This window comes from Mus caroli, unplaced genomic scaffold (assembly GCF_978045245.1).
Source record: "Mus caroli unplaced genomic scaffold, Mus_caroli_1 scaffold_8, whole genome shotgun sequence".
In the NCBI taxonomy this organism is placed as follows: Eukaryota; Metazoa; Chordata; class Mammalia; order Rodentia; family Muridae; genus Mus; species Mus caroli.
Window position 1 is genome coordinate 25,933,827 of NW_028227263.1, and position 22,306 is coordinate 25,956,132.

Here is a 22,306-nt window from a genome sequence, read left to right on the forward strand (position 1 = left end):
GACACATGGCTCCAGGTTGCAGTTAGTTTGCAATTGAACACTGGGATTCAAATCCAGATCTATGAAACTCTAAAGCTGACTGTTTAGGAACAGAGAGAAGGCCAAAGGTGGGAAGAAAACTGCTCAAGCCTATCTGATGCTCTTCAGAGCACTGCAGAAAGATGGCCTGGGGTTTACTCACCTGTCCTGGCTAGCAAATGGAGATACTGACATGGTGGGATTTCTTTTTGAGATGGGTTTAGCCACACCCTGGGTCACCTCATAGGACCTCAGTGGATCTACACTGATACCAATTGAAGATTTCCTTTCCAGTCTTACATTGAGCATCTCAGGACCCTCCCCATCACAGCACACCCTGAAGTATTTGGTCTCCATGAGAATGCTGACATCACCAAGGACAACCAGGAAACCAACCAGCTCTTCCAAGGAGTGCTGCTGACCCTGCCGAGACAGTCCGGAGGGAGTGGGAAGTCTCCTCAGGTAACCAGGCTTCCCTCTGGCTGGGAATTAAAAACTTCAGGTGGTAACTGGAAAGGCAGGAACATGGGGCCTGGTATCTATCTCTGAGCTAGGTGCTTCAGTCCTACTGCTAGGTCCTTATATACAGAACACAAAGGAAACAATTTCCAATATGCCAGTTATTTCTAAAGAGAAAAACTTCATGGATTCTCCTATATCAAATACCATGTATACTCTACATATATGTTTTAAAACTAAATGTATTTTGGCTCAGAAATATCTATTTTAAAAATTGCAAGTGAAAACCATTAGTGGATACCTACTATAATTTCCATTAAGTTGTGACTGGGACAGAAGGAAGGAAGAAAAGAAGACAAACTGAATTTTAAGTTCTTCTGGGGTGATATTACTAGCTAAAGTCCTAGAGCTGAGGCTTTGGTGGCCTCTTGTTAAAGGGAGGGATGGATCCTTGAGGGTTAATGAGCTGTCAAATTAGCAACAATCTGAGACCTTCTGTTTGGAAGGAATGGAAAGAGAAGGACATCAAGACTTGAAAAGACAAATTCTCTCGCCATGTAATTCAGCATTGTTTACAACCACAGTTGGACTCGGGTACTTCTAGTAGTCCCTCCCATCCTGCCTTCCCCTTCTCCTCCTGAGCTGCCTCCCATTCAACACTTTTCAGATTTGAACCTTTGCTGATGGTGTTCATTCAGTTTAAGTGGTAATTGGTGTGTGGATCACACCAGTCTGGTTGGTGTGTCCTAATATAGGACTAGGGAAGGAACTGCTGTCCAGCCAACCAGCCCCACCAGGGTAGAGGAGATATCTGGCTCTGCCTCTTGGTCTGTCCTCTTTGGTCCACTGTCTCATTCCCTACTTGGCTAATCCCAGTGTCACAGGCTTGTCTTGCTCAATGCTGGAGTTAGACCTACTACCTTTCCAAGTGTCACTTGCATTGAGAAAGACCTCCCAATGTTGAGAGCTGTGTGGGGAATTCTCATTGTGGGTGACTTTGAAGGTAGGGCCAGTGTTCAGTGCTACCCTGAGGCTACCTGACTGACTAAGGAATACAAGGAAAGAGCTGTCATTGCTCATTATTTTGACATTCTGGAAAATGTCCTCACCAAGGATAGTGAGCTAATAATTGCCCTCCTTCCCTCCAAGGCGCAGAACTGGCTTCTGTGGCAGAGTTCCTAGGAAGGGCCAATGCTTAGCATCAAGTGTTTCCAAATAAAGCCTGCTGGTGTAACACTTACTCCCTTTCTCGGGTCTGTACTTAAAGGAAGTGGTTGAGGAGCTGGCCCAGGATATACTCTCCAAGCTTCCCAACGACTTTAACCTGGAGGAGGTAATGAAGAAGTACCCCGTGGTCTATAAGGAGTCTATGAACACTGTTCTAAGGCAGGAGCTCATCAGATTCAACAGGTGGGCCCGAGGATCTTGCTTGGATTTTGAAAGTTGGAGCCTGTGGGGTAGTATTTAAAGGGACATTTGATAAGATATGGCTATGCAAAGAACGTTGTTTGCCCTACCCAAGGGGAGAGCTATAAAATAGGGTGACCCCAGCATGTGTTGGCCACACATCAAATCACGCCCACTCCTCTCTCCTTCTGCTAGTATCAGAAGTAGTCATCAAAGCATTTTTGAATGAGCCCCTAGTGTCAGATATGACTCCTGACACCGTTCAAAGTTCTCACTAGAACCAGATACAATTAGTGTGATATGATATTACTAATTTCTACCAGTACTTTACAGATGAGAAGACTCAGCAAAACGAGCTAAGTCCTCATTCATCCAGATACTAGCTCTCATGCCTTCCCCTTCATGTTTCTCAGTCTCCCCTCATACCACTGGGGCTTGATAGCTGCCAGGATCTTCAGTGGCTGTTTTGATACCAAAGAACAGGGCAACAAATCCCTATTGTGAGTAGGAGTCTCCTGTCCTTCCATGTTACCAGTTTCTGTCCATCCATCCAGTGGCAAGGGAAGTCCAGAATGGTTAGGTGACAGTTTAGTTTCTGATTCGGGGTTCTGTGACTGTCTTCTGGGGCAAGAGTTCCTTGGGTACTAAAACCTTGACAGTAACAGTGGTCATAGCTGCAAGAACAGAACAGGACAGTGGGGAAGCTGTCATTAGGTGTAACAGAGATCTGTGATGCTATGCCCAGGCAACAGCGTTGTCTTCCAACTCCTCAGCAAGCATCCCTCCTGCTATGCACTTTTTAAAATTGTTCACATTCTTGCCCAGTTGGTTGAGATTTTATAAGTTCTTTCTGGTGGCAAGTTTTTGGGGTGGGGGGGCACACTCAGCTGAACTCCTCTGTAATGTGGAAGGCCTCAGAGTAGAGAGGTCAGAAAGAGGCAGGTGGTCTTGCCCACTTGCAGGTTGCCCTTCCTTAAGTATATACCTCATAGTCTGTAAAAAGAACAACTTTGGCAATGCAGATCAAAAGTCCTAAACCATAGGTACTCATCGATCAAAAGCCTATTACTAAGAACATAGTTAGAATTTTACACAAAAGCAGATACAAATGTATTTGTCTAGCAATGTTGTTTAATAACCTATAAATAACACTTCCTTCTTCCCTCCCTCCCTCCCTCCCTCCCTCCCTCCCTCCCTCCCTCCTTCCCTCCTTCCCTCCCTCCCTTCTTTCCTTTCTTCCAACATGATCTCACTATGTAACCCTGGTTGCCTGGAACTCACTATGTAGACCTTGAGTTCACAGAGATCCACTTGACTCTGCCTCCTGAGTCCTGGGGTTAAAAGTGTGTGTCACCATGTTCAGTTTAAAAAAGAATATTCCTATGGTAGGGAAATAGTTGAATAAAACAGAATGCTGTATAGTCATTATAAAGAGCAATTTAGGGGCTGAGGAAATAGGTCAAGGGTAAAGTGCTTTCTAGGCCAGCATGGGTATCTGTGTTTAGATTCCCAGTACCCACAGAAAGCTAGGTCTGGTGATGGACACCAGCAAAGCAGAGAATGCCTATGCTCAATGACCAGCCAGTCTTGGCAATCAATGAGCGCTGGGTTCAGAGAGAGAGAGACCCTGCCTCAGAACAATAAGGTAAAGAGTCACCGAAGTCAACCTCTGGCTTCTATATATGCATGCATACTTACCTGAGCAATTACAACACATATACACAAAACAGCAACAGCACAATTTAGAATTGGGCTGTAGGGCACCTGACTGCAGTTCTAGCACTTGAGAGCCTGTGGCGGGGACTCATCAAACTGGAAAGATTTCACTATGTGCTAAGAAAGATAGATTACAAAAAGGCAATATGGGATGACTTCATTAAAAAATAAGGTTGTGTTTCTAAAGAAAACAAGAAAGATACACATCAAAGTTATTTTTAGGTGGCAATGTTATGGGTGATTGAATTATTTCTATCATTGACCTCTGATCAGGGAGAAAGATAAAAGGAACACCTTTGCTGTACTTGGGCAGAAGGAACCCCTGCAAAGCCAGGCTCAGCCTGCTTCTTTATCCTTACAGGCTGACCAAAGTGGTTCGCAGAAGCCTTATTGATCTTGGCCGAGCCATCAAAGGACAAGTCCTAATGTCCTCAGAGCTGGAGGAAGTCTTCAATAGTATGCTTGTGGGTAAAGTGCCAGGCATGTGGGCAGCCAAGTCATACCCATCACTGAAACCCCTGGGGGGCTACGTGGCTGACCTATTGGCCCGCCTGACCTTCTTCCAGGTACCTGGGAATCTGGGTAATTGGATACCTAGTAGCTCACTCAGGTGGAGAAGACACTGTGGGGTAGCAGAGCAGAAGTTGGGGACAGAGACGATGCCGGGGCCTAGCAAACACAGGAGTGGATGTTCACAGTCAGCTATTGGATGTATCACAGGGCTCCCAATGGAGAAGCTAGAGAAAGTACCCAAGGAGCTAAAGGGATCTGCAACCCTATTGTTGGAACAACATGATGTACTAACCAGAACCCCGGAGCTCTTGTCTCTAGCTGCATATGTATCGAAAGATGGTCCAGTCGGCCATCAATGGAAAGAGAGGCCCATTGGACTTGCAAACTTTATATGCCCCAATATAGGGGAATGCCAGGGCCAAAAGAATGGGAATGGGTGGGTAGGGAAGTGGGGGGCGCTATGGGGGACTTTTGGGATAACATTGGAAATGTAATTGAGGAAAATATGTAATAAAAATATTAAAAATTAAAAAAAAAAGAAGTTGGGGACAAGGGTTGGCAGCTGTGTAGCATCATAGGTTGATTATGCTAGGTTGGCCATTCCCAAATGGCCTTTCCAGACTTGTGTCAAGGGGGAAAGGGAGAGACTTTTCAAAATCCATAGAGACGTTAATCTATAGAGGCAGGAGTAAAAACTAGGAAAATGTTACAACCTGGAGGTCTATGGCACATACTTGGCCAATGGATATACTTAGTAAGGCTGTGTAGTAATGTGAACATTTCTGAGCTGATATATAGACATTGGGTTTTTTATACATAGGGATTGGGTTCCAGCTCTATGGCAGAGTACTCGCTTAGCATTTGTCAGGTCTAAATTCAATCTCCAGCATGAGAAAAAATAAAAAGTAAACAAACAAACAACCAAGACAGATAAGTCTAGATGTTTGTCCGGCAAAAAAACAGCTACCGTCCTCAGCAAGTGATGCACCTCTGTCTGCGCATGGCCACTCTCGCTGGGGCTGAAGATAACATACACTGCCCTGTACTGGGCTTTACCATTCCCTGTTATGTTCCCAATTCAGTACTGCACCCATGCTTAAAGTAGAAATACAATTTTTTGGTACTTCATTTCAAACATAGGAAAGTTCAAGTTAAACCAAGAGGACTCTTTTCATCAAGAAAAATGAAAAAGCAAAGAGTATCATATCCATACCTCTCTTGGTTCTTTTAAGATCTATTTCATTGGCTGGAAAGATGGCTCAGTGATTGAGTACCAGCTGCTCTTCCAGTGAATGCAGATTCAATTCTCAGCACTCACGTGGTGGCTGACAACTTTACTTCAGTTCCAGGGAATCTGACACCATCTTCTGGCCTCAAGCATGGACCACATATATGGTGGTGCACAGACAGATATAAATGTAGACAAAGCACTCATACACATGAAATTTTGCTGGGTAGTTGTGGCACGTGGCTTAACCCTTGAATTTCAGAGGCAGAGGCAGGCAGATCTCTGAGTTCAAGGCCAGCCTGGTTTACAGAGCAAGTTCTATTACAGCCATGGCTACACAGGGAAACCCTGTCTTGGAAAAAAATATGTGTATGTGTGTGTGTCCACTTGTTATGCACATGTGTGTGCTGGTGCCGGAATACAGGAGTTGAATCCCTGGAGATGCTGCCTGACATGAGTGTTAGGAATTAAATCCTGGTCTTTTCTGCAAGGGCATCAGTGCTTTTAATCACTGAGCTATGTCTCCAGTCCCACGTTCACTTTGGTTTAACCTATTATTGATATATTGTAGATTCTTAATTTTGATCTCTACGGATCTATAGGAATGGATCAACAAAGGCCCCCCTGTGGTCTTTTGGATCTCTGGATTCTACTTCACACAGTCCTTTTTGACGGGAGTTTCTCAGAATTATGCCAGGAAATACACCATCCCCATTGACCACATCGGATTTGAATTTGAGGTAGGGATCTTGTGGGTTGGGACAGCTCAGGGGAATAAACCTAAGAAAACAGTGTTTACAACAAATATTTGGTTGTGTAGAGCAACAAATGTTTCAGAAATGGAACATGTAAGGAATTTCGAGTAGCATAGGGTGTCTTGACATAATCATAGCGCTGCTCCCAAACTCTTGTTTCTGAGCATAGAAAAGGGAATTTGGTGCCAGCAAGATGGCTCAGCAGATAAAGGGGCTTGCATGCAAGCCTGGTAACCTGAGTTTCATCACAGGAGCCCACATGAGCATGAGAGGAGACAACTGACTCTTCAAGGTTGGTCTTTGATATCCACACTCTCTTCTCTCTCTCTCCTCTCTCTCTCTCTCTCTCTCTCTCTCTCTCTCTCTCTCTCTCTCTCTCTCTCTTCCTCTCCCTCTCTCTCTCCCCCTCTCTCACACACATGTGTATATTTATTTAATAAATGAATCTTTGCAGAGGAAAAGTCTGTCACCATCATGGCAAGAAAAAAAAATGAAAGCATTTCCCCTACCCCTGTCTATTCTGTATCTTCACTTGGAAGAATGCTTTAGATGGTCTTTAGAAATGGAGAACATTACAATTAGAATGATGTTAAATGGGGCTCACAACCCTCTGGTCCACCATAATCTACTACTCCCTACAGACCTTCCACCATTTTCAGCTCTACGGGGAGGAATCCAAGGTTATCACCTTTCTATCTAAACCATGCCATCCGGAAGCCGTTGTAGTTTACTTGCTTGTGCTATGACAAAATACCCTGAGCTGAGTAGCTTAGTGGAGGAATTGGATCACAATTCCTAGTCCAACATTGTAGGGAAGTCAAGGCAGGAACTTAGAGCAATGGTTCTCAGCCTTCCTAATGTTGTGACTCATTAATACAGTTCCTCATGTTGTGGTGACCCCAATCATAACATTTTCATTGCTACTTAACTGTAATTTTGCTACGGTTAAGAATTGTAAGGTAAATATATTTCCTGATGGTCTTAGGTGACCTCTGTGAATGGGTAGTTTGACCCATGGTTGAGCAATGCTGACTTAAGGCATCAGCAGAGAGAAGCACATGGATCCTTGGCTGCACACTAGTACTCCACTCCTTCTCTAGTCTGCTAGAGTCCAGGGCCCAGCCCATACAAAGGTGCTGTCCACAGTTAGCGGCCTTTCATGTCAATTAAGACAAGTCTCTCACAGATGTGCCCACAGACCAGCCCAATGTAGACAACCCCTCACTGAGGCATGGTTGACATCTGATATTAACCAGCACATCAGCTCACTTTTCAGGCATTCTCTGAGCTGGTTCTTTAGTCTTAAAAATAGAGAAACTGGTTTTTTAAAATGTAAATTAAAAATTTACTCTTTTACTTCACCTCTCACTCCAGAACTGTTTCACCAACTTGCCTCTGATTAAGAATCTGACCCTTCATTTCCTAGATTTAGGTCCCAAAGAAGAGAAGCAATTGTGTAAGGTCACTAAGCTACATTCAGTGTGGCCTCCTGACTCCTACTTCATTGCATTCTCTGTGTCTGTCATATATAAGAGCAGGAAGCTGTCTAGGAGCCAGACTTGGCTCACATCTGATAAGACTTATCACAGAAGCCGACTTGGTAGCTAGGTGGTTCTTATTAGTATCACATGTAAGGAAACTAGAAGATTATGACACTCATAGCTTTCCACTCTTTCAGGTAACACCAAAAGAAACGACAATGGAAAATATCCCAGAAGATGGGGCCTACATCAAAGGACTTTTCCTTGAGGGTGCCCGTTGGGACAGGACAACCTCGCAGATTGGAGAATCTCTCCCCAAAATCCTCTATGACCCATTGCCCATTATTTGGCTGAAACCCGGAGAGAGTGCATCATTCTTGCATCAGGACATTTATGTGTGTCCAGTGTATAAGACGAGTGCTCGGAGAGGTATCCTCTCTACCACTGGTCACTCTACTAACTACGTCCTGTCCATTGAGCTACCAACAGACATGCCCCAAAAGCACTGGATAAACCGAGGTGTGGCCTCACTGTGCCAGCTGGATAACTGATGGCAGGTGTCACAAATGTGAGAGTAAATGGTGTCATTCTCCATTACGACGTAGCCTTTCTTTCCTTGAATTATACAATAAGAAAGGTGACAGTGGTCTAATGACTGCATCAATAAATAGATCCAGACATTTCACAGCAGCCTTGTAAAGTAGGTTATTATCATTATTATTGTTATCATTTCATGGCTGCAGAAACCACAAGAAGGTAGGTAATGCTCCAAATGAGATAGCTACTAAATTGAAACACAGACAGTGTGACTCTCCACCTAGACTTGTGGTCATTTGGCTTAAGCTCATTTGAAGTTATTTTCTTTACCTTGGGTTTTGCTGTAACTGTCACAGAATTTCAGCCACTTCTTTCCCTGACTGACCTACTTGTGGAGCCATCATGGCCCCATTAGAGATTGAGAAGGCTTGATTTTTTTTTTTTTAAGTTCCTGGTATACTTTATTAAGACATTTTTGTGTGTATGTGTCTGAGTGAGTATGTGAGTACATGTACCCAAGGAGGTCAGAAGAGGGTATTAAACCCCTGGAAATGGAGTTATAAATCACTGTGAGTTGCTGTGTGGATACTGGGAATTGAACCCCTGTCCTCTGTAGGAGCGACAAACACTCTTAGCCACTGAACTCTCTCTCCAGCTTTTACTTATATGTTAAAATCACATCTTACAACCTTGGGTGGTGAGGATTATCACTTCTACTTTCCTGGTGCTGATTAGGTTCCAGGCAGTCAGAAGTTTAGCTGCTGCTTGGTGTCAAGGATTGAGCCCATGACCTTAAGCACTCCACTGAGCTACATTCCCAGGCCAGCTTCACCCGATTCTCTGTCAGTCACATGAATAGGCTAACTTCACTCATTTCTCCTTCCTGGAGAAATGTGTGCCTGTCGTGTGCAGGGTTTGGGCCCAAGCCTTTGGCCAATTTGTTCACTTCCATGTGCTGGGAACGGTTGTCCTCCCAACCTGGTGTCTCAGGGACATGACAAAGCTTTCCTGAGAGTACCACAGAGCTCTTCACATTGTACTGCCAGGTGCAAGTTCCCTGGCTCTTGAATCCATGTATGTTTCACTGCCACATGTTGCCTGTTGGCCAAGGAGTTGGCTGTTCTGATGTAGACTCTTGGAAGATGTTGTAGTTCCAGTCACATGACTGTGTCCAAGGAATTTCCACCTCTTGTTTCTCCCCGGAGCATCCAGATCGAGACAAGAACATCAAATTCCTGAGATATTCTTCCCTGATTCTCTCATGTAGCTCTTGGCTCTAAGTGGCTTTATTTGGGGTATTCAGAGTGGAGAAGAAATGAGTTGTTTGAGTCTTAATGTGTATGATCTGGCTTTTCTGCCTCTTCACTAAAAACAAATGCCTTGATTCAGGACCTGGGATGATTCCTGAATGTGGGCAAGCCTCAGATTGAAATAAAGGTATTCCAGAAAACTTTAGTTTCAATTTCTTCATGGTGTCAACCAAAGACCGAGATGAACAGTTAGCTATCCAAGTGCCCAGAAAGAGTAAGTGCATGGTAACAGAGACAATGAGGAAGTATACTCCTACTTAAAGTAGGTCACTAAAGGTTTTTGTTGTTTTTAAGAAAGAAACCTTTTTTCCAATATGTGGATAAGTCAGAATGCACCAATAGTTAGAATGACTGTATTGTTCTAAATAAGGTCAGTCATGTGATATAGAAAGACGGTCAGGATCCAACCCTTTTAACTCTTGGATGGTAGATTAGTCATATTGCAGGCTGTAGAAGAACTGGTCCGAGGGGGCTGCTAAGAGAGCAAATGAATTTTAATTATAGTTATCTAACTCTAGCTTCATTCAGCACTGAAAAACTAAGAGAGGCAAGGACTGCCTTATTCCTCCAGGGTCAAGGGACAAAATGTTTTTGTATGATGGATTATATGTTTGAAATTTAAATATTTCCTCCAGTTTGAAAACAAAGATTGCCCCTAAGTTTGAGGTCACTTTCAGTTGGGGTCAATGTGGTCATGATGTTTCCTCCTGAGAAAGGGAATTTGTTCTTCAGAAATCACGGTGAGTTAGAGGCTAGAGTCCTGGGCAAAGATGGTCAGAGCTTAACTTGACAGAGCTTAGCTCTGCTATAAATAGCTCAGCAGATGACATCAGGCAAACCTGGTGTATTAGTCAGGGTTCTCTAGAGGAACAGAGCTGATAGAATGACTCTCTCCTCTCTCTCTCTCTCTCTCTCTCTCTCTCTCACACACACACACACACACACACACACACACGATTTATTAGAGGGGCTTACAGGCTGTGAGCCAGCTAGTCCAACAATGTCTGTCTTCAAATGGAAAGTGTGAGAATCCAGTAATTGTTCAGTCCATGAAGCTGGATATCTCAGCTAGTTTTCAGGATATGTCAGAATCCGAAAGAAGTAGAATCTAATGCCAATGAATCAAGAGTGAGGGCAAGCAGGCAAAGAGCAAAGACTTCCTTCTTCCATGTCCTTATATAGACTATAAATAGAAGGTGTGATGCAGATTAAAGGTGTATCTCCCAACCTCAAAATGTATTATCTTCCAACTTTAAATGATTTAAGAAAAATCCCTCACCAGTACCCAGATGCTTGGGTTTTAGTTAATTCTAGGTATGGTCAAGTTGACACCATAAATGACCATCAGACCTGATCACCAAACTAGTCCTTGATGTTTTTTTTTTTTTAACTATTGAGCAGTTATGTTCAGTTCTTGTTAGTGATACAGAACTTTAATTGACTTAAAAAGAGGGGGAAATGGTGTTAATACTAGGACACATAAGTTGGGCATGGTAATGCTAGCATTCAAGACAGGCAGGAGGACCTTGAGTTCAGTCAAGGCCAGTCTAAGCTGCAAAGTGAACCCACCACAAATTCCATACATCCACCCACCCATCCACTCATCCAACCATGTTACATAGTTTGACATCAAATTGATGTTTTATATAATAGTATATATGTCTTTGGAAAAGAAGCTAGGCATAGAAAATCCCCATTAAAGCTTCCTGTCATATAGAAGATTCTCAAAGATTGGCATAGCTAATAGAATGGTCTTCTATTGAGAGAATAGGCTGGTGGGAAAGCTAGTTCCCAATGGTCAGTAGAGTAAGGCAAAATTGAACATAGTCAAAAATCACTTTTGTTTCCTTGAGCCACTTTAGAAAGGGACAATGATGGAGATGGGCAAGTTGGGTCTTAGTTGGCTCAGTACACCCAACCTTCTTTTTCTTTTTCTTTATTCTTTTATTTTATCTACATTCCAGCTGTTGGCCCCCCTTCCTGGTCCCCACTCCCACAGTTCCTCATCCCATTCCTCTTCCCCCTTGCCTCCTCACCCCACCAAGCCTCCTGCTTCCCTGAGGCCTCAAGTCTCTCTGTGATTAAGTGTGTCTTCTCTCACTGAGACTCGAACAGGCAGTCTTCTGCTATATATGTGCCAGAGGCCTCAGATCAGCCTATGTATGCTGCCTGGTTGGTGGCTCAGTCTCCTGGAGCTCCTTGGGGTCTGGGTTAGTTGAGACTGCTGGTCTCCCTATGTGGGCGCCCTTCCTTTCAGCTTCTTCAATCCTTTCCCTAATTTAACCATAGGGATCCCTGACTTCAGTTCAATGGTTGGGTATAAGTATGTGTGTCTGTCACAGACAGCTGCTGGTAGGGCCTCTCAGAACAGCTATGACAGGCTCTAGTCTGTAAGCACATCATAGCATCAGTAATAGTATCAGGTCATAGTGCACCCCCATGAGACGGATCCCAATTTAAGCTGGCCATTGGACCCAATTTCCTTCAGTGTCTTCTCCATTTTTGTCCCTGTAGTTTAGACAGGAACAATTTTGGGTCAGAAATTTTAACTGGCTTGTAACCCTATCCCCCCACTTGAGGCCCTGTCTATCTACTGGAGGTGAACTCTTTGAGTTCCCTCTCCCCATTGTTGTGCATTTTGGCTAAGGTCACCCCCATTGAGTCCCAAGAGTCTCTTACCTCCTGGGTCTCTGGTACTTTCTAGAGGGTCCCCTCACCTCCCTTGCCCCTGAGGCTGCTTATTTCTATTCCTTCTCCTGGCCCTCTGGGCTTCTCTCCTGCCCCCCCACCTCCCACCCCATACCTGATTCTGTTCCCCTTTTCTCCTCTCCCTTCCCTCTCCTACCCAAGTCCCTCCTTCCCCCTGCTTCCCATAGTTATTGTCTTCCACCTACTAAGTGTGGTTGAAGCATCCTCACTTGGGCCTTTCTGTTATACTTCTGTGGGTTGTATCCTGTACTTTTTGGTTAATATCCACTTATTAGTGAGTACATATCATGCATGTCCTTTTGGTCCTGGGTTACCTCACTCAGGATATTTTTTCTTTTTCTTTTCTTTTTTTGTGATTCTAGCATTTATTAGGATATTTTCTAGTTCCATCCATTTGCCTGCAAAATTCATGATGTCTTCGTTTTTAATAGCTGTATAACTGAACCACATTTTCTGTATCTATTCTTTGGTTGAGAAACATTTGGGTTGTTTCCAGCTTCTGGCTATTACAAATAAGGCTGCTATGAACATAGTGGAGTACATGTCCTTGTGGTATGGTGGGGCATCTTTTGGTATATAACAAAGAGTGGTATAGCTGGGTCTTCAGATAGAACTATTTCCAATTTTCTGAGCATCTGCCAGATTGATTTCTAGAGTAGTTGTACCAGTGCAATCCCACCAGCAATGGAGGAATGTTCCTTCTCCACATCCTCGCCAACATGTGCTGTCACTTGAGCTTTGATCTTAGCCATTCTGATTGGTGTGAGGTAGAATCTCCAGGTCATTTTGATTTGCATTTCTCTGATTACTAAGGACTTTGAAAATTTAAGTGCTTCTTAGCCATTAGTGATTCTTCTGTTGTTAATTCTGTTTAGCTCTGTACCCCATTTTTAATTGGGTTATTCGATATTTTGGAGGCTAACCTCTTGAGTTCTTTATATATTTGATATTAGCCCTCTATCAGATGTAGGATTAGTGAAGATTTTTTCCCAATCTGTAGGTTGCCGATTTGTCCTATTGACTGTGTTTTTGGCCCTACAAAAGCTTTTCAGTTTCACGAGGTCCCATTTATCAATTGTTGATCTTATAGTCTGGGCTATTGGTATTTTGTTCAGGAAATTTGAAGCTCTTTCCCATTTTCTCTTTTATTAGATTCAGTGTATCTGGTTTTATGCTGAGGTCCTTGATCCAGTTGGACTTGAGCTTTGTGCAAGGTGACAAATATGGATCTGTTTTCATTCTTCTACATACAGACCACCAATTAGACCAGTACCAAAGATGCTTTCTTTTTTTCCCCTGTATGGCTTTGTCTTCTTTGTCAAAAAATCAAGTGTCCATAAATGTGTGGGTTTATTCCTGTGTCCTTGATTCTATTCTATTGATCGACGTGTCTGTCTCTGTGCCAGTATCATGCTGTCTTTATCACTGTTGCTTTAATAGTACGGCTTGAGGTCAGGGATGGTGATTCCCCCAGAAGATTTTTTACTGTTAAGAATTGTTTTCCCTATCCTGGGCTTTTGGTTTTTCCAGATGAAGTTGAGAATTGCTCTTTCCATGTCTGTGAAGAGATTTGTTGGAATTTCAATAGTGATTGCATAGAATCTGTAGGTTGCTTTTGGTAAGATGGCCATTTTTACTATGTTAATCTTACCGATCCATGAGCATGGAAGATTCCTAAGTTCATCTTAAGTAATCCCAGTCTTTAAAATAAGATACACACACACACACACACACACACACACACACACACACACACACACTCATCTTGTCAAGGAGAAGAAGGGTGTTATACCATATTTCCATTAAAAAGGTCACATGATCAGTTGGATACATGTCTAATTCTAGCACTTAAGAAGCCGAAGCAGGCACAAAGTCAAGGCTAGTCTAGTCTACAAAGAGAATTCTAGGCCAGCAAGTGTTACATAGAAAATCCATGTCTCAAAACAATTCTCTCTACACACTCTCACAAAAATCAACAAAACAACAACAAACATGATCAATCTAAAGCTGCCCTTTATAAGTGGGTAAATCTGGAAATTACAAGAATCAGGAGACCACAAAAAAAGCCTATATAGAAACCAGTTTTAAGCAAATGAAAATAACCTGCAGAAAAACCTCAAGTTCCTCAAGTTTTGGGGAGAAGGGTAGCTTTGGAGCCATGTGAACTTGCAGCAATTAGCTAATCCCTTTGCATCCGATGCACACTGGATGGCAGCCCCAAGAATTCCCTTCAGCCTTCCTCTGTAGGCCGCAGATAGCTCCCAAGGACAACTTCAGTGAAGATGTAAAGTCCATGACCCCTAGAGACAATGTCATCAGTTTAAGCATCAAGCAAGACCCTGAAAAACCTTAGGGATGCCTGCAGCCACATGTCATAGGTTAAGACCAATTTTGGAGGTCTGAATGTAGTAGTTTTGCTTCTAGTCAAGAAGGGTATATTGCCTGGTTTACATTCAAAACTGAGTTGGCTCACCATTCTCAAAAGTAAAGTGTCCTCTTTGTTAGGAAACATCATCATGAGACTTCAGATACACTGGTTTAGAAAGTTTTCTCAGTTTTTCCTGGGTTTGAAGTCCCCGACCTCGTCGTGCAGTGAGACCCATTGGAGGCAGATGGATCTGAGTGAGAATAATGATATGAAGAATCATTAATCACTAGTGTAGCTTATATTCACCGAGGAGTTACTGTTTTTAAGTGCTAAATCTACCACAGACTCATTACTGTTCATATATCTGAATTCACTGATCTATCCTTATGATAGCCTCTTAAGCCATTTTTTTCTTTTTTAAAAATTAATTTATTTATTATGTATACAGCATTCTGCTTACATGTATACCTGCAGGCAGAAAAGGTACCAGATCTCATTACAGATGGTTGAGCCAGCTGGGAATTGAACTCAGGTCCTCTGGAAGAGCAGCCTGTGCTCTTAACCTCTGAGCCATCTCTCAAGCCCCCCTCCTAAGCCATTTTAAAATAATTTTTATAGATTAAAAAACTGGAGGCTCAGAGAAACTGAATACTAGCTTGTTCAAAGTCACACACGAAGTGGTGGAACGGGATCTGAAGCCAGAATCTGGTTTAGAGCTTGCACCCATCTATTCCACTGTGCCTAGACACAGGAAAAGAACTACAGATCCATTCAGCAAAATGGGCACCCAAGGAAGGAAAAAGAGAAAAGGTGCTTGGGTGCGAAGATGTTCAATGCACAACGGGCCAACTCAAATGTTTACTGAGGTAGAAAACGTTTACAGTATGACTCACAGTATGGCTCTCATGGCTAATTTTATGAGTAAATCTGATTGACTTTCATTAAGAATCATTTCTGGGTGTATGTATGAGGGTACTTGGAGATAAGATGAAGTGGTAGATTCAAAAGATTGCCCTCCCCAATGTGGAGGGTCATCCTCCAAACTAGTGGGGCTTGAAAAGAAAAAAGGCAAAGGATGAATCCACTTCTTTTGCTTCTTGCTCATCTTATTTGAGTTGAGACATCTCATTTTCTCTGCTTCCACTCTAGATTTCTATATCAGCCCCTTTGATTCTTAGGCCTTCCAGATCAGACTGAATTATGTCACTAGCTTTGTCCTGGGTGTTCAGCCTCCATAAATGTGTGATCTGTTTATATCCATCCATCTATCAATCTATAGCTTCCGATCTCCTTCCTTCCTTCCTTCCTTCCTTCCTTCCTTCCTTCCTTCCTTCCTTCCTTCCTTCCTTCCTTCCTTCCGTTTCTTGGAGGAACCCTGACTTGTACAATGAGTGCACATTCTTACAATATCATACAATGCAAACATTTAGGATTGAGGCAGAGCTGTATACAAAGATGCTCAGAAGAGATGAAATAAAATCAGTAGGTTAAAAAAAAATACCTAGAATCTCATGTATAAAAGAATGTGTGTGAGCTGGGCATGGTGGCGCATGCCTTTAATCCCAGCATTCAGGAGGCAGAGGCAGGCGTATTTCTGAGTTCGAGGCCAGCCTGGTCTACAAAGTGAGTTCCAGGACAGCCAGGGCTGTACAGCGAAACCCTGTCTCGAAAACAAACAAAAACAAACAAACAAACAAAAAAAAAGTGTGTGTGTGTAAAACTAATATTACCAGGCAATAACTCAAACTGATAAAATATCAAAATAACTGCTTTTTTAAGTCAAAGAGTTGAAAACTGGACATTTTAAAACTACATTGGTCTCTTCCAAAAGGTGAGAATTTTTGAAAATTTTCACTTTTTACTTTCTGTAATCTTTTAATATCTGAACTTTACTTTTTTTGTATCTAAAAAGCTTTCCTTTTATACTAAAGAAAATAAATGCATTTCTATAAAAATATGGGTGAAGGTCCAAAGAGTAGCTTTATAACTAGGAGCTGCTTTCCCCTTCCAGCTTGCGGGAAGCTACACCAGAAGAGACCAGGCATTATATCAGTGTGTACAGTGATTTTCTGTGATGGGTAGTGGCATGCCAGGATAACTTACTTCCAGCATGCTTCCTCAAATGGCTCTTGCTCCTCTGTAAATGTCAGCCCTCATGGTACACATCCTTAGAAAGACCTACATTGACCAGGGGCAGTGCTCATACTCACAGGTCGGGGATAAGGAATCTGGTAATGCAGTCCAATCTCAATCCTGGCGGTGCATTCAACTATACATTGTTTAATCAGCTCTGGGTCTGTGAGCTAGTTAAGGGGAAACAAGTGAGACATTTAGTATCTTTCTAATAATATATAAACTATAGAGTTTCTTAAACTTTTTAGTTCACTACCGAGGAAACTCAATATTGGTAAAGGCCTTTCCTATCTTGTTTTCCAGTTAGCCTTCTTATGAATGCTTCCAAAGTTAGTCTATGAATATATAAACCTAAATACAGAGAATTGGCCTTTTAAAAATATTTCTCATTTATTATCTTGTGTGTATAGAGCAGGGAGTGTGCACATCCATTACACACATACTGTGGTGCTCGCATGGCGTCCATGTGGAGTTGTTTTTCTCCTTTTGTCTGTCTTTGAGCTCTAGGGATTGAGCTCAGCTCATCAAGCTTGGGCACTAAATACCTTTACCCAGTGAGCCATCATCTCACTGGCCCTGGACTTTTCTTATAGAGATATCTTTATAAGTCTTGCTTTTTCATTAACATAATTTCCAGCTCTTTTGGTATTCAGACATCAGGAACTACTCTTCCTGAAAATTTACAAAAATTCAACATCAGGCTTTATTATAATTTAACCACTGTATTATTTATGAGCATGTTGGTTATTTTCAGCCTTTTCCCATTATAAACAATTCTGCTACAGATCTTTCTGCAATTTTTTTCCTCACATGCTAATGTATCTAAGAGATGAATTCTTGCAGCAGAGAAGGCTAAGACAAAGGGGTTATACAGGTTCATACTTTTTTTTTTTTTTTTTACAGTATTCCCAAGTTACCTTCTGGAGTTACACCAATTCACGTCTCCATCAACAGTCTGCAAATTTGCATCCCCTCCAACACCAAATGAGAGAGCTTTTCACACTCTCTCCATACTGACTCTCTTAAGCATTGCTCCTCAAGCTTTCTAATGCTGCAACCCTTTAATACAGTTCCTCAGGTTATAGTGACATCCCCGCCATAAAATTATTTTTGTTGCTACTTCATAACTAATTTTACTACTGTTATGAATTGTAACATAAATATCTGTGCTTTCCCATGGTCTTAAGTGATGCCCATGAAAAGGTCATTTGATCCCCAAAAGTGGTCATGACCCACAGGCTGAGACCCATTGCTCCAAAGGAATCTGGCTTTTCAGCAAAAAGACAACACTGGAGAATGGTTTACCTCATATTTTAAACTATAAATTGCCATGCTCATTAGTATGGGGCAAAAAGGAGTTTTGAAATCGCAAATCACTCAAATTGTGATAATGTATTTTTGAGTAAAAGAATGAAATGTTCATTTTTTGGGGAAAAAAAACCACACACACACACAAAAGGCCAAATCAAGGAGAGAAACTTTCATTCTGAGGATGCAAAAAAAAAAAAACAACACAAAACCCAACCAACCAATCAACCAACAACGAACAGCACATGGATCTTCTATCCATTTGTGAGTGCTTCAAAGTAGTTCGAGGATTGCATCAGCTTTAGATGACAACCAAATTGAAGTCTTGGCCCATGTGGCTTGATAATTCCAAGGGAGTTCTTGTCCCCTGGTGCTTCTTGGAGTTCCAGGAACAGCAGCACAGAGAATTGAGCTGAGTCCCTTAGGGCAGAGGCTCAACTCCCTGACCTCTGCAGCCTCAGAAGCTAAGTGCTGCTATCGACATTGGGAATGGTTCTCATGTTGCCACTGGCCTGCTTGGGATTCAGAGCAATGAATACAATACCTTTGGATTATTATTCTTAAAGTCTTAGTGCAACTGGGTTATAGTAAACTGTTTCTGTCTACATCAGGAACCTCGGGGAAAGAAAAAGCCTCCTGACAATGATTTTGCTAAGAGGGTTGGGGCTTCTTAAACTTCAGTACTCTATCATCTATATAACCTTGGGCTACAGTTCTCCAAATTCAGCTATTCACAGGATGCTGCATGATTTTTTTTTTTTTTTTTGACATGGACACACCACCCTTGCCTCATCCTTGGCTAGGTTAAGGCTTAAAAATTATTCTAAAATAAATGAAAACCTAGTCTTGACTAGTTCTCAGACAATTTTGTCTGCTCAGGTTTACTGGGTATATGCCACAGTCAGGGCCATACTCATGGTCCTGACTCATGGAGTCATATCACCGCCTTCAGCTACCAAAGATACCATCTGAACAGAACACCTCTTGAACACCAAAAAGGCATAGAGGAAGCCAGATGAGTGACACATGCCTATAATCTCGTTTGAACTTAAAAAGATGGTGTGTTTAAAATAGTGTTTTCTGGATGTGACAGACCTGTTGTATTTGTGAATTCACTGCAGCTGTGTTTGCCTGCATAAGACCCATACCAGACCAAGCAGGCCACATTCCAGCACAGGCAGGAAAGGCAGTCATGAGCCCCATCCCTATCTGAGGAGCTATTGACAGCTACTGGCTGCTGGAGGAAAGTCAGTTAGTTCTCTTTAAGGGTATGGCCCCTGGAAGGTCAAACACTCAGGTGGACAGCTCCATACCCACGAGTACATGGGCAGCACAAACTTGACTTGGTGCTTTACTTAAAAAAGTAAAAAAAGAGGGCACGAAGTTGAGGTAGATATGGTAAATCTGGGAAAAGTTTAGTGCTAAATATTGTAAAAATATATTGTGTACATGTATGAAAAAATGTAAAGGTTGGGTGTGGTGGCACATATACACCTTTAATCCCATCACTTAAAACAGGCTGGTGGCTCTCTTGAGTCACAGAACAGCCATGGCTATACAGTCACTGTATTTAAAACAAATATTTAATAATAATACAGCTGGGCAGTGGTGGCGCACACCTTTAGTCCCAGCACTTGGGAGGCAGAGGCAGGTGGATTTCTGAGTTTGAGGCCACCCTGGTCTACAGAGTGAGCTCCAGGACAGCCAGGGTTACACAGAGAAACACTGTCTCAAAAAACAAAACAAACAAACAAAATACATTTAAAAAAACAAAACCAAACACAATAAAGTATGGAGGCTTTGGGGTTCCCAGAAGATTATGGGAGTTTGTCTTAATTTTAATTCCTCTACATTTTTACTTAACTAAAATATCTGTGAGAGACTATATTTTTATTATTTATTTTTTTTAATTTAATTTTTTTATATATCCAAATTGTCTGGTCTAGTGTTTAGCACATGGTGGGATACTTTAATAAGGACTAAGAATAAAGAGTTTTACCCTGGCAGCAGGTGACAGGAGCTACAGAAGAAACAAGAGGGGAGGGGAGCAGCTAGGGGGTCTGGATGAAAAATAGATGACTAGGCTGAGGTGAGTTCCAGCAGGTGGGTGGTCAGAAACAAAGGCTGGGCCAAGGGTGGTGACATATGACTTTAATCCAGGCACTCAGAAGACAGAGCCAAGGGAATCTATGTGAGTTGGAGGCCACCCTAGTCTACATAAGTTCTAGGATAGCCAGGACTAAATAGACCCTGTTCAAAAAACAAAAAAACAAAAACCAAAAAAAGCCCAAAACCAAAGCAAAGCAAGGCAAAGCAAAAGAAAAACAAAAAGAAAGTAACCAAGAGCAGGTATTCAAAGTGGCCACAACAGAGGCTGCCCTTTAGCCTGCATGCAAGTGGTGGTAGGTGCTGTAGAGAAACTGCCAGAAAGACACAGGCTACATACAGTAGGGAGAAGCAGTGAAGCTAAATTGGAAGAGATCAAGCAGAAGTGGGCAAAGATGAGCCGGGTACCGACAGTCACCTTTCATCCTAGTGCCAGGCAGTTTCCCCAAGGGAAAGCCAGCCAGTGCTGGGTGCTTTGTCAGGATGAAGGGAAGCTGCCTGGTGTGCAGGTACGTGCTTCTTGCTAAACTAGCTAGTGGAGCCTTGGTTTTTACAGTACCACTCTGTTGGCCAAAGAGCTTATTACTCAGTTATGGGAGGAGTCCTGAGTCTTTTCTATATTATAAAGTGAGTTTATAACAAGAAGGCTTTGAATGCTTTATGAATAGAGAAAAAGCATTTTACTTCATACTACCCCTGGGAGTGGCTGGTCATCAGGATGTGAGGAACTCTCTCACTGGCATGACTTCTGTCACCTGGCTCACAGGGTCTGAGGATGCTGAGCCATTTACTGGCTGGACTGAGACCTGGTTGATCCAAAAGAGGGAAACTCCGGCTGGGCTTGACTTTCTAGTACTGGCTAAACTGGCAAGCCTAGCCAAGCTGCATTCTGGGCCCTTCCTGGTTCTGGGAGTTGGATGGGCATTCTTCAGTTAAGGTAAGAAAGAAATGAATAAACACCACACGAAGATTCTCTGTTCCTTGCCATGTCCAGATGGGGCCTACTTACATTTTTGTTTTTCTGGAACAGTGTTCTGGCTTCATTTAGTATGTACTGTTTTTCTTCGATGGTGTCTTCCATCTGCCCCGATGCTGCCTGCCATTTCCGTGCAAGCCTGAAAATGCTTCGGTAGAGGCAGAGGACTTCTTGTCGGGTTGCTGCTGTCATCTTTAGACCCACCAGAGTAAGAGGAAGAAAATTTACTAAAAATGCAGTTTGACAGTAGACAGATGTAGAGTTTTTGAGTCAAGATTTTCAATGAGTCTAGGAATTATTGCTCCTGTTCCACAGATCTGTGGGCAGAGTAGAAACATCAGTGAGATAACTCTTTCGCTCTTCTCCCCCCATCTGCTCATTTTGTTTTGTTTTGTTTCTTCATTTTTTTAAGTCAGGGTTTCTCTGTTGTAGCCTTGGCAGGCCTTGAACTCACTGAGATCTGCCTGCCTCTGCCTCCTGAGTGCTGGGATTAAAGGCACTTGCCATCTCCACCCAGCCCACCCTCTTGATTTTTTATTTTATTTTATTTTTTTGAGACAAAGTTTCTCTGTGTAGCTTTGGCTGTCCTGGAACTCACTCTGTAGATCAGGCTGGTCTTGAACTCACAGAGATCCACATGTTTCTGCCTCCCAAGTGCTGGGATTAAAGGCAACATCTCTATCTGCTATCATCCTCTTGATTTTTAAGACAAGAGTCTTAGAAGTTAGTGCTGTCTGGTCAGGAAAGCCATGCTTAGCCCAGATTGGCTCATGATCCATCCTGCTTCAGCCTCTTGAGTCCTAGAATCACAGACCTTAGCTGGCAGTAATTTGCTCTTTCCTAGGAGTCCAGTTTTGCAAATATGGCAAGATCAAACTTACATTTATTATTTTTTAAAAACCATACCAACCAGAATACCTCAGAAATGATGATTTTAGTTCTGATTCTGGTAAAAGTCCATGGCTGACTTGATTGAATGCCTAGAAGGCATACTTGATTTGTTTTGTTGGGGCAGGGTCTCACTGTGTGGCCATGGGGGATCCACAACTTGTTTTGTTTGTTTTTAGAGGATAGAGTCTCATATAAACCAGACTGGCTTTTAGCTTGATTCTCTTATCTCTACCAAGTAGATAGTATTTGTTACACAGTGCTCACCAGCAGTAGACTGTCTAAAATGAGGATCTGGAGATGCCAGCCTTTTTGATAGTTTAAGACTAGGTAAGAGGGCCAGGCCTGGTAGCACAGGCCTATTAATCCTAGCACTCAGAAGGCTGAGGCAAGA

At 42.5% G+C, this 22,306-nt stretch overlaps 2 protein-coding genes across 18 annotated transcripts in view; one reads left to right on the forward strand and one right to left on the reverse strand.

Annotated features, from left to right (window-relative positions):
• The window catches only part of Dnah3 (dynein axonemal heavy chain 3), a 164,187-nt gene extending 155,912 nt beyond the window's left edge, over nt 1-8,275 (forward strand). For all 3 annotated transcript variants that reach the window (XM_085841357.1, XM_021168736.3, XM_085841358.1), the window contains 5 exons: nt 313-480; nt 1,745-1,887; nt 3,962-4,166; nt 5,944-6,081; nt 7,775-8,275. In XM_085841357.1, the coding sequence (XP_085697483.1) occupies nt 313-480; nt 1,745-1,887; nt 3,962-4,166; nt 5,944-6,081; nt 7,775-8,128 (1,008 nt within the window). In that variant the 3' untranslated portion in view covers nt 8,129-8,275. The remainder of the gene's footprint in view (nt 1-312; nt 481-1,744; nt 1,888-3,961; nt 4,167-5,943; nt 6,082-7,774) is intronic.
• Nucleotides 1-22,306, reverse strand: part of Lyrm1 (LYR motif containing 1) — a 56,253-nt gene that overhangs the window by 21,652 nt on the left and 12,295 nt on the right. For 6 of the 15 annotated variants that reach the window (XM_029479312.2, XM_021168742.3, XM_021168744.3 and 3 more), the window contains exons 2-4: nt 21,058-21,341; nt 16,712-16,804; nt 14,123-14,751 (exon numbers count right to left, since the gene is read on the reverse strand). In XM_029479312.2, coding sequence (XP_029335172.1) covers nt 14,635-14,751; nt 16,712-16,804; nt 21,058-21,216 — 369 coding nt within the window. In that variant the 5' untranslated portion in view covers nt 21,217-21,341 and the 3' untranslated portion in view covers nt 14,123-14,634. Of the gene's footprint in view, nt 1-8,760; nt 9,900-12,780; nt 13,692-14,122; nt 14,752-16,711; nt 16,805-21,057; nt 21,342-22,306 lie in introns of those variants that run through there. The other 9 variants (XM_029479314.2, XM_021168751.3, XM_021168752.3 and 6 more) reach the window with 6 other exon arrangements.